Here is a 12316-nt window from a genome sequence, read left to right on the forward strand (position 1 = left end):
AAAGTTTGGGGTGTTTATTACATTAAATAGTGTTTTATCTACTGGGAATTGATTTTGATTTGTGAGAGATAGAGGTGTAGTTTCAGTCTTTCACATGTAAATATTCAGTTTTCACATATCCATTTGCTGAAGAGCTTCCCTTCTCTAATGTATGCTTTGCACACTTTGCTTAAGAATCAGTGGGCTAAAGATGCATGGATTTAGTCCTGAGACCTTTTTTTCTGCTCCAATGGTCTTTGTGTTTGTTTTTATGCTATCACCAGGTTGTTTTTGTTACTGTGGTCTATAACGCCTTGTAATCAGATATTGTAATGCTTCCAGCTTTGTTCTTTTTGTTCAAGATCATTATGGTTATTTCATGTCTTTTGTGTTTACGTATGAGTTTTAAATACGTTGAATATTTTGTATTTATTGGCCATTTGGGCTTCTTTTGGTAACTCTTTATTTCCTATGCCCATTTTTTTTGACTGATTTGTGTGTGTGTAATTTTGTGTTCTTTATAAATTCTAATATAATATAGTTCCTAATAGATATTAGTCCTCTGTCGTATGCCTACCTGGAAAAGACTATTTTCTTATCCTGTAAAATAAGTTTTTACATTGTTGAGTGTTTCTTTTACTGTGAAGAAACTTTTTAATTGCATGCAATCCCAATTATCAATTCTTACGATAATTATCTGTATTGCTAGAGTCCACTTCAGTATGTCCTGACTTACGCTTATATCTTTTGGTGTTTTATGTTTACTTTCCTTTAGCAATTTCAAAGTCTCAGGTCTTATATTCAAACCTTTGATGTGTTTTGTTATTTTGGTACAGAGAACCAATGAAAGATACACTGTCATTACACCTGTGGAAATCAAGTACTCCAGGAACCACTTATTGAAAAGATGTTGCCAACTTGTGTTTTTTGATACCTATGTGAAAAGTCACATAGGGTACCTGAATGAGTTTATTTCTGGGTATTCTATTGTATTCCATTGGTTTACATGCCCCAGTTTGTATCAACACATACTGTTTGGTTAGCATTGTCCTATAGCATAACTTGAAATAAGGGATTATGAAACCTCCAGCATTGTAATTTTTGCTCCGGACTGTTCTGGCTGTTTGGGATCTATGGGCTTCCATATGAGTTTTATAATTCCACGAAGAATTTCACTGAATTTAAGATTTGGATCACAATGAATCTGTGTGTCACTTTTGGTAAGCCAGCCATCTTCACCAGATGAATCTGATGATCTGTGTGGGGGGGACGTCGTTCCTCTTCTAGTATTTTCTTCAAGGTCTTTCTTCAGTGTTTCAGTTTTCATTATAGAGGTCTTTCACTTCCTTATTTTATATATTTAGTTATTTTGAGACTATTGTGAATGAAACTGTTTCCCTGATTTTTCTTAGCATGTTCCTTACTGGTGTATAGAAAAACTATTGATCAGCTGAGCGTGGTGGTGCACAACTGAAATCCCAGCACTCAGGGAGGCAAGGGCAGAGGCAGAAGCAGGCAGAGCTTTATAAGTTTGAGGCCAGCCTGGTCTACAAAGTGATTCCAGCACAGCCAAGAGTACACAGAGAAATCCTGTCTCAAAAACAAAAAACAAACAAACAAAGAAAGCAAAGCTGTTGATCTACTAAAAGTACTTATCATATCTAAGCATTTTCAGTTAGAGTCCTTAGGATCTTTTCTTTATAAGACCCTCTTATTTGCAATTAGGGATATTTTCTTTCTTCTTTTTAAAAATATTTTATTAGCCATATATTAAGTATACATAATAATGAGTTTCACTATGGTGTTTCCATACATGTACATAACATCCTTCAATCATATTTAGCCAGGTACCCTCTTTTGCCCCATTGTCACTCCTGTTAATACCCTTTATCTGCCTGGCTAGTCCTCCTGTAATGTTTTTGTTTTTGTTTGTTTGGGTGTGTGTGTGTGAGAAAGAGAGAGAGAGAGAGAGAGAGAGAGAGAGAGAGAGAGAGAGAGACTTAATAAGTTGTTGGGATTGTCTTCAGAAACACAGGTGAGGGTCTGTTTATAGGTAGATGGACACCTTACCAGTGTCTACACCAATGAAAAAATATCTTTCTCTTTCCAGTCAACCATTACGTGCATAGAAACCCTTGGAGTGAGATGAAGCCCTTTCCCTTTGACGCCAGAGTGTTGATAGGTCCAGTCTTGTACAGACCCTACTAAAAAATCATAGTTATAGGTTCAGGAACGTAGCGGCCATGCCATGCCTGTAAGTCAGGGTTGCACACCTCTTCCCACTCCTCCCTCAGGCTCCGATATTCTTTCTGCTCCTTCGAGCTTTGGAAGGAGTAACACAAATATCTCATTTATGGCTGGACATTTAACAGTCACCTTATTCTCAGGACTTTAGTTAGTTAAGAGTCTGCAGTCACCACTGACCACCTCAAAAAGAAACTTCTCTGGACAAAGCTGATGGAAGCACTATTTGATGGGTTTTATGGGCACCTCTTCTACCTTTCTTATTTTATCTCTTCAATTTCTAATAACCGTGTGTGTGTGTAACATAAATACATACTAATACATATACGGTGTTTGCATGAGTGCACACGTGTGTACACTTGTCTACACAGGAGAATGTAAGGGTCAGACTCACTCTGATATCAAGATGTCCTCACTTGCTTTTCCCTCTTATTTTTGAGACAAATCCTCTCACTGAGCCTGGAGCTCAACTCCCTATTTTGGCTAGGATGGTTGGCCACTGAGACCACAGGGCCTGCCTGTTACTGCCTCTAGCACCGGCATGACAAATGCATACCACCCTACTTTGCTGCTTACATAGGTGCTAGGGATCTGAACTGAGGGACCCTGTGTCTCAGGCACTTTACCCATAGAGTGACCACCTCAGAATAGGCTAATTTTTACAAGCTAAAATTATGTACAATATTCCAGTTGGTAGAATATATCATTTCATAGGAATTTTGAGCAAGATAACTCAAGAATATGAATATTCAGTTTCACTATATATATATATATACTTTATACAAACATTTCAGTAATTTTTGACACACACATAATTTGTTTAGCAAGAAAATCAGTTATAGTTACAAATGAGAAAGTATAAATAAAAGTATATATTATCAAACATTTAATTCTTTTATGAATTTTATAGTGTAATTTAAACTATTACTCTCCATTTGATGGTGTATCTATTTCTCTTCCTTTAAGAACAAAGTCTCTGAAGGCCCTAAACTGGACTAAATGCTTTCCATATGACAGGAAATAGATAACTGGCTATTCTAAAAAAACAGTGTTTTTATTTTGATTAAATGCCATATATTAATACAAATATTAAAAATATTTAGCATTTTACATGGTCACAGTTCATGAGCGCTTTGCTCCCGATTGCACACTGACCATTGTGAAATAGATGCCTTTCTGGGCCAGCAGCTGCTGGTGGGTTCCATGCTCCTTGACCTTGCCGTTCTGAATCACCACAATCAGGTCTGCGTTCTGGATGGTGGACAGGCGGTGTGCGATCACAATGCAGGTGCGGCCTTCCCTGGCTTTGTCCAGGGCTTCCTGGACAACCTGTTCCACAATCGCACAACAGAATTAATGACGAAAACAGTCCTCCCCCTCCATAACAAGCCTGAGGATTTTTACACTCCATCCTTCAGCAGTAGTGATGGTGAAATAAAGCAGAGATTAGAAACCAAGGTATTTGTCACAGCAGAGAAGTCAACCTCGGTTTGGATGAGTTCTTGACAGGGATAATCTAATATTGAGGTAAGGGCAGTAAATAGAGTCCATCCCCCTTTAAAAACAGTCCTGTGCCTTGCCACACAACATCCCTAAGGGCAGGCCTCAGCTCCACAGCACATTCAGGAAGCTGGAGCAGCCAAAGACATAGCAGGTAAAAACCTCGTGACCATCTGCCTTTCAGAGAGCTGAACTGTCAGCCTTTCTCGAGCTGGAAGGTGGCAGCAGCAGCAGCTGTCTTAGGGCACTGCCAGACTCCAGCCTCGTCTCACCCTCCGCTCTCCATGGGATGCTCCAGAGATGTAGCTGGCAGAAGCAGACTGCTGCCAGCATGCAGCCTATAGGCAGAGCACCGTGGCCCACAAGGGGCCATGACTAACCTGTCTCTTATCATCAAGGCCTCCTAAGTTCCAGCTACAGACACAGTTAAACTCCACTGGGTGCCAACATCAGCAACCATCAGCTAGCTGGAGCAGTGTTCTCTACTAAGGCAGAGAAAGAACCCAACTTAGAACCCAACTTCAATCCTTACCTTTTCACTTTCTGTATCCAGAGCTGACGTTGCTTCATCCAGAAGCAAAATATGAGGCTGCCTGACAAGGGCACGTGCGATGGCGATTCGCTGCTTCTGCCCACCCGACAGCTGAGTCCCTTTGTCTCCTACTCTAGTGTTGTATTTCTGTGAACAGCATTTGGTTGTTATGAAAATAGAGCAGATGGCAGAGTGCAAACAGTTTGATCACAGAATATATAATTTTTTAACAAACATAATCATATAATATAAAACATGGGTTTGATAGTCAAAATCTAAGTATAAAAATCAGTCCTATGACTTACTATATATAATAATGTTATATATAATTACTAGAAATTTTAGGTCTACAAGTTAAAACGGGTTCCTAGGAGAAAAAAAAAGTCCTAAAATGGTAGATTTTAATGTCCCTGTTATTTATGTGTTTTTACATTTTATGAGAGGGAGGAGGGGTCACAGGACAATGTGTAATGGTTAGATCTTCCTGAGGGGATCAATCTGAGCCATCTTGCTAACCCTCTCTTTCTTTTAATAGGGTCTCACACTTACTTCATAGACCAGGCTGGCCTTGAACCCTTCAACCCCCATCTCAGTCTTACAAGTGGTGAGGTGAAAGATGTGTGCTATTATGCCTGACGTCCTCTTTCTGAAAAATAGATACCTTAAAACCATATTCTTTATTGTGAGTTGACCATAATTTATAAGTGTAGGAATACTGTAGTGGTATTAACTTTCATTCCCTGGATTCATTACATTTAAGATAACATTGGCAGGAAATTGAAACAGCTGTGCATTATTATCAAAGTTTGTCTTATTCATAACCCTGTGAAGTATTCTAAATTTAAAAAAACGGAAGAAATTCTTAGGTATTAGCATTTGGGTCTTCGTTTTTATGAACTATCACCAACAATTAAATGATTTTAATAGATAATAAGAAACTGTATTTTATTATTTAACTTTGAAAAGTTAAGTATTATTTTTGTTGGTCTTCTTGTGGGACTCCTGTCCCCTCCATGTCCCTCTAATCGCACCCCTCTCTTCCTCTATAAGACTCCTTGCACTCTGCCCAAAGTTTGGCCCTGAGTCTCAGCATCTGCTTCAATCCCCTGTTGGGTGAATTCTTTCAGAGGACCCTCTATAGTAGACTTCCATCCTGTTTCCTCTCTTCCACCACTTCTGGTGTCTATCCTGTTAGTCATTCTGAATGAGATTTAAGCATCCTCCCTAGGGTCCTCCTTAGTGTTTAGTTTCTTTAGGTCTGTAGATACTATACGGCTAATATCCACTTCTTAGTGAATGTATGCTATGCCTGTCTTTCTGTTTCTGAGCCCAGGGGTTCTACAGAGACTGATGCACCAATGGAGGACTATGCATGGAGAGGACCTAAAGCCCCTGCTCACATGTGGCCAATTGGCAGCTCAGTCTCCATGTGGATCTCTGAGTGAGGGGATCAGGGGCTGACTCTAGCATGAACTCAGTTGACTGCTCTCTGATCACTTGCCCCTGATGATGCAGCCTTGCCAGGCCACAGAGGAAGAGGATCCAAGCAGTCCTGATGAGACTTAACAAGCTATGTGCAGATGGTAATAGTGGAGAACTCCCCCTTTCAGTGAACTAGGGGAAGGGGATGAGGAGAAGAGGGAAGGAAGGTGGGACTAGGGGAGTTGAGGGAGCGGGGTTCAATTGGGATATACAATGAATAAATTGTGAAGAAAAAATTTTAAAAATATATTTAAAAAGTTAGAATAATAATAATAATAATAAAACACTGTGTCTCTCTCAGAATCCAGGTGTTCTGCTCAATACGAGTGCAGCCTGGCCAGACCCACAGGGACTCACAGTGATCCTTGTGGGGCACTTCCTGTAATAATGAACATAACTAGTGATAATGGGAGAGTGTGTATTATTTATGTAAGACACATTTTAAAAAATAAGACCTAAGAAGGTGAGAGGTTCAATTTATCTAACTTACAAGAAGAACTCCAAAAAGTCTACAGGACAACAGCTCAGGGGAGATTTTGATAGTCAACTGTTTTAGAATGTATACAATTTACCCGTGTTCATTCAAATGCTGGTTTCTCTACCCCACTATCTGGTTTCAATCTGGACATTGCATTGTGATATTTATTCTAAGCATCACCTGTGTCAAGTTTGTGTAAATATGTCACCATTTGTTCTCTGTATTTTCAATAAAACAACCAGCCAATGCTGTGCAATGGAGAGAATAGGGTGAGACATCCAGGTCCGGAGAGGAGGAGAAGGAAGTAAGTGGGAGGAGTCAGAGAGAAGAGTTCAGCAGGAGAGAACCTGGAACCATGAGGAGGGATGAAGTAAGTATAATGTTGGAAATTCTAAATAGGAGGAAGCTATGCGGGCTTGGAGGTTTAGGATGGAGTAATCATTGCCCAGCATTGTACTCTAGGTTAACTAAATACATCCTAGTCTCTGTGTGGTGATTTGGTTTAGGAATAACCACTGATTAACTAAAAGAAAAATCAATATTAAACTTCAACCTTCAACGACAGTCAACTTTAAGATTATAGCTTTGCACCTTACAATGGATGACACAGCAATTGTAGATCATACAATACCATAGCCATGGTAGTGACTTGGCTCTATTTACAGTGCCTTCTTTCTGGCATGGGTGAAGGTCTCTTGTCCAGCCTGATTCCATAGTGATATTTGGATCTTTGAGGAGAGCTACAAAATAACCATGCCTGTTCCCTCTGCAGCAACAGGGAAGCCACAGTGGAGACTATATGCTGCCTAGTTACTCTTTGCCTGGGAAAAGATGCTCAGATGTATCTCCAGGCCTGAAACAGGTAGATCCTCAAGCTTACAAACTAAATGACTGTTCAGGTCCTCAAAGTTCCTGTCTTTTTATACTTGAATGTGTCTAATATTCTGCTCTTTCCTCACAATGACAGGTAAAGGATTAGGTAAACATAAGCCTTAAGTGGGATAAGAAGTATGGACAGATGCTTCTATGGTAATAAAATGTATTTTGGTTGGTAATTTCTCTTTACCTTTTAAACAAGCAGACTTTTAAGTTTCTGATGACAGGCATAGGGGTATTTGAACATATTTGCCCTGGGTTTCATGCCCAGAAAGGGGGTGGGGAGCATCAAAGAATAAGTTAAAAGAATAAGTTAAAGGGGTTGCTAACTATTGGGCTCAAGGTACATACGTCAGGCAGTGAATCAATGAACTGGTGGATGTTGGCCTCTTTGGCCGCCCTCACAATCTCATCCTGGGACACGACCCGGCTGTTGTCTCCATAGGCGATGTTCTCGGCGATGCTGCAGTCAAACAGGATGGGCTCTTGGGACACAATGCCCAGGTGTGCTCGGAGCCACTGGACATTGAGTTGATTTATTTCTTTGCCATCTAGAAACTAGGAGCAAGGGATCATAGATCAACTTCAGGGCCAGCACAATTCAGATTTGGCAAAATTACTAAAACTCTTGGGTTACGATGAGATTAAAGAAATGGCTTTCTGGTTAATCTCTTAGTTGACATATAAAATAGTGGGTTACTCACTGTATTCTCATATGTGTATCAATGCACTTTACTTTGGTTTGTCTGTCAGTGCCTCTCTAATTGTTAGGCCCAGCATCCAAGATAGTTTCTGACAGGCTTTCAAAGTTTTGCCGCATATGGAATCCTGATTATTCCCTCAGCATGTGTCCATCTTACTTTGGGAGTCCTGTTTGTTTTGTTGTACTAGAGAAGATATCCTCTATGTCAGTCGTATTCTCTTATCCTGGCCATGATTAGGCCTCCTCTTAACTAGTTCCCTGAACTGTCTCCCATTTCTGCTGCTCTTCTTCCTTGCCTCTTTTTCCCTGGATTTTCTTCATAGTCACATCCACTTCAGTCTCCACATCCCTCTCTAACCATCCTTCAGCCATGCTGAACTGTTTGCTCCCATCAACACTTGATGGGGAGAAGAGTGAGTGGTGGAAATAGCTCACGAATTACCATGTTGTTTCATGACTTCTCAGTCCCCTCTTCCTTAACCTTTCCTCAGCCTGTGTCCTTGCAAACCACTTTTTCGTTAAAATGCATCCTACTCTTGACTTTTCATCCCATTTTCATCCCCTGCTTGCTACAGAGAACAGAGGAGCAGCATGCTGAGAGAGAAGCTGGATAGACTGGCTAGTACACTCAGCATAAACTGGACATCAAACCTGGGCTGTCAGATTATCTAACAGAGGCTTTTGCTTAAAGGCTCAGAAAACACAGCTTATGCTCAAGTTAAACATATCCAGCCATTTGGATGATTAAAAACCTGAAGTGTTCTGAATCCGAAAGCGTGCTCACCACTGTCCCGGTCAGGGGGTCGTAGAACCGCTCCAGCAGCTGGACCACTGTGCTCTTCCCGCAGCCACTGCTGCCCACCAGGGCGAGCGTCTGGCCCTTCTTCACCTCCAGGCTCAGCCCCTGAAGCACTGGGATGTTGGGTCGGGTGGGGTAGTTGAACACGACTCCGTTAAATCTCACATTTCCTTCTAACTGATTCTAGAGAGAACAGTAACACTTAGTCAGACTGCAGCAGTACTGAAAACACAGGGAATAGCGGTGACTCGTAGTGTCAGGGGTTAGAAGGGAGCTTCTGTCGTAGTTAACTTTGTTTTATAAAAATAATGAATGTTCATATATAGCATTAACATTTATTCAAACCAACTCATCTAAATCTTATCAACAGCATATAATTTTTTAATTTAAATTTCCTCACGTCTTGTCATTGAGAAGTTAGGGATAGATCACCCAGTGAAAACATGAAACTCACAGGCTTTAGGCCTTCTGTGCTGTAGCTGTCAATCTCAGGGACTTTCTCCATGATATTGATGATATGTGATGCTGACACTTTGGCTTTTGCGTAGTCAGGAGCGAATGAACTGACCTGCCCTACTGCCATGGCACCAAAGACAATAGCTGAGAATACTCTGGAAAATAAAAGACAAGTAACTGTGGTAGCTACAATGTTAACAACGTGGTGCATCTGTAATTAAAGGAAAATTGCATTTATAAAGCAGAAAGATAAAACGAGTCACTTTCCCTCACGTTTTCACATTAGCGTGGCAGATGATGCAAAATGCCCCCTTTTCACCTCTCCTGTGATCCTTCTTACAAAATGACCTTTGTTTAAGTTTCTTAGAAGTACAAATTTGTTTTTGACCTTTTAAACCTGCAGTGGCCTTGTGACATGGCCTCATGGACAGGATGTGGTAGAAGTCATTGTTCCCAGTTCCAAGCCTATGACTCAGCATATGTTTTGTTCCCTTATATTTTTCATTCTGGTCAATGAATCTGTAGCTAGCTCACTGCAGACAACAGTGACCACAGCCGAGATCTGTCTACTATGCCCAACCCAGATGAGGAGAACTGACCTAGAGACTTCAAGCAGAACAATGTTTAGAGTTCCATGTCACTGAAGTTTAGTTGCTGATCATTACATAGCATAACTGTGGCAATCAGTAATGTACACGTGCATACATCAGTGTTGCTGATATCAATTCTTAGAAATCACGTGACACAATAAAGAAAACATTTTTTTTTAGATACATGGCTGGCTATGATGCCACTTTTGAGAAGCCAATGCATTCTTAAATTTAAATGAGACTCATTAAGTGTCAGCAGCTTCAAAAATCTTGGAGTAAAAGGGTGATGAAATCAATGCCCTGGGTCCAGGGATGTCTGACTTTGCTCTTTGGGCATAATCACAAACACCCTGTGAAACATTATGTTAGAAGGTGAATATTTTTAATCCTGAATTAACTATAATGCAAGAATAAATCAATCTTAGATAGGGCAGAAATGGCGCACTGGCACATTATACAACAAGGCTTCTCTGGTTTGGGTTGCAATGCCAACTGTCACAGTGCTAACTATACTGAACTGTAAGAGAGAAGTCTTGCCTGGCCTGTCACCACTTGGAAGCTCAGAATGTTCACATAGAACCTTGACTACCAAGCTGCATATTTGGTGATGTTCGTAGTGTGATTTCTTTCAGGTTTGTCTTCCCATGACCAAAGTATAATTTTCAGTGTTTGCAGAAATATAGAAGGAAAGTCCTAATCTAGAGCTTCCATTGTCATTTAAAAATTTCTTCAGCTTCTGAGTAACAAGGAGTTAGTCAGATCCCTGACAGGCAAACAAGTATGAAAAGGGGCCACTAATAATAAGAACCCTGTAAACTTCTGGCTTCTTCCTTACCCTCCTTCCCAAGACAAGAGTCCAGCAGTCTTTCTCTCCTGTCAGCAGAGTCCCCTTTCACTGAGCAGTGCAAGCTGGTCAGTTATGCTCAAGGCTGGTCCTGACATGTTTTTGCAAAGCTGTGAGCTTCAGCAATCCTTTGCCGAAGCTGACTAATAGGAAATGACGGAAGAGGAACTCATGCGAGGCTACCAATAACTCTTTAAATAACAACAAACCCAGCCGTGTAGGAGAAAGAGGGATTTCAGTTTCTAAGTAATCTTCCCACTTTGTGGGGTCTGTGTGTGTATGTGTGTTTGTGTGTGTGTTTATGTGTATATATGCTTCTTTACTTTTTATATCTCAGGTTTGGTAGGAGTTGGCACATAATCCCACCTCGTAGCTACCCTGACAGGAGCTCTTTAAAGGAGCCATTTGATTCCTTGCTGAACATAAGACCATTTCCAAGGGAGGGCCTTCTGGATACCTTTCAGCTGAACCTATCTGTCTCCGCACAGATTTGGAAGTCAGACCTGTGTGAGTCAACACAGGGTAGAAAAGTGTGTGATGAAATATGGAGTGTGAGTGGTACCACATGGACAGTCAGAGGCAAAATGTCACTTTCCTAATTACCAAATCCCCAATATGACACCCCACCATACAATTTCTCATCCTAGATTTACTTTTAGGGTTAAATTATAAATATGAACACAGTACTTACAATAGAACATTCTCAAAAGTCATGAGTTCACGCGCCACCAAGTAAGCACCGAAACGGAAACAAGCAGCGTAGGAAAAGTACATCATGGCCTGTGTGAAGGAGAAGCTGATCCCGAAGATGTGCGCTTTCTTCAGAGCATTTCTGGAACAAAAGCAACTCACGTTCACTCCATCTCATTTCTCAGTCATTCAGGTAGCTCACGGTGGGTTGGCAGGGAGAGTGACAGATACTATGGACTTCAGTTCTAAAGAATTCAATTGATCCCAGTTTGTGTAGCTGTGTGAACTTAGGAAACTGCCTCATCTCTGAGACTTGGTGCTGTCTTCATCTTTAGGAGATTATTATCAGGGCCTGGAGCCCTGAGAAGAGCCTGCTTTACATTAACAAATGAATGCTCCCTCCCTTTCCCCTACTTTGGGACATACAACACTGGGGTCCAGAAGAATAGGACATCTCCCAACACATCTACCCAACACTCAAGCTGTGGATGACAGGGTGTGGGCCTGTCTTTGCATGTGGGCCTCCAGATAAGTTGCAGAGTATCAGCGCAGTGGAGGAAATTCAGGGAAATGTGCTATGGGAAGAAAAAGCACTTAACTGTCTGGAGCCTGGGAAGGCTTTACAAAGGATTAACATTTCAGGAATTTCTGACCATCAAAGATCTAGAGGGTGGAGGTGTGGGCAGGAACAGGGTGGGGATGGGCAGCCCTTTGACCTTCCTACTCTGGTTTAAACCCACCAACTTTGTTCATGTCTTTGCTACCTGAGATTTCAAATGGAAATGTTTCCAGAAAAAAAGAGGGCCTGCCATGACTATGACAAAGGTGGTTGGAAATAATAAGGCCCAGTTCTTGCCTTGTCCTAGAGGAAAAGCTGAGACTCCAGGGTTGATCTTACTCACGTTTCTGGTCACTTTTAGAGCCGTATGTATACTGCTGGGGTAAAGGGAGAAGAGAAGGTCTCCCCAGGAAAGAAAGGAACAGAAAATATCCCCAGGAGACACCTCAGTGTCTTATAACACCTCTGACTTCATGTTCCATAGAAAACCTTCACCCCAAATACACACTATTCAGTGGGTCATTATCCCAACTGGACACCAGAAGATTAACAATTGTCCTCTTTTCTCCCTCCCATGTCACCAG

At 41.2% G+C, this 12316-nt stretch overlaps 1 protein-coding gene across 3 annotated transcripts in view; it reads right to left on the reverse strand.

Moving 5' to 3' along the window:
- Window positions 1-1709: 1709 nt before the first annotated feature.
- LOC129680855 (ATP-dependent translocase ABCB1) overlaps window positions 1710-12316 on the reverse strand; it is a 117274-nt gene continuing 106667 nt past the window's right edge. For all 3 annotated transcript variants that reach the window (XM_055612663.1, XM_055612662.1, XM_055612664.1), the window contains exons 23-28: window positions 11175-11315; window positions 9048-9204; window positions 8579-8776; window positions 7443-7649; window positions 4256-4402; window positions 1710-3552 (exon numbers count right to left, since the gene is read on the reverse strand). In XM_055612663.1, the coding sequence (XP_055468638.1) occupies window positions 3346-3552; window positions 4256-4402; window positions 7443-7649; window positions 8579-8776; window positions 9048-9204; window positions 11175-11315 (1057 nt within the window). In that variant the 3' untranslated portion in view covers window positions 1710-3345. The remainder of the gene's footprint in view (window positions 3553-4255; window positions 4403-7442; window positions 7650-8578; window positions 8777-9047; window positions 9205-11174; window positions 11316-12316) is intronic.

The sequence above is a fragment of the Psammomys obesus genome, unplaced genomic scaffold, assembly GCF_907164565.1.
Source record: "Psammomys obesus unplaced genomic scaffold, mPsaObe1.curated_primary_1811, whole genome shotgun sequence".
Taxonomy (NCBI): domain Eukaryota; kingdom Metazoa; phylum Chordata; class Mammalia; order Rodentia; family Muridae; genus Psammomys; species Psammomys obesus.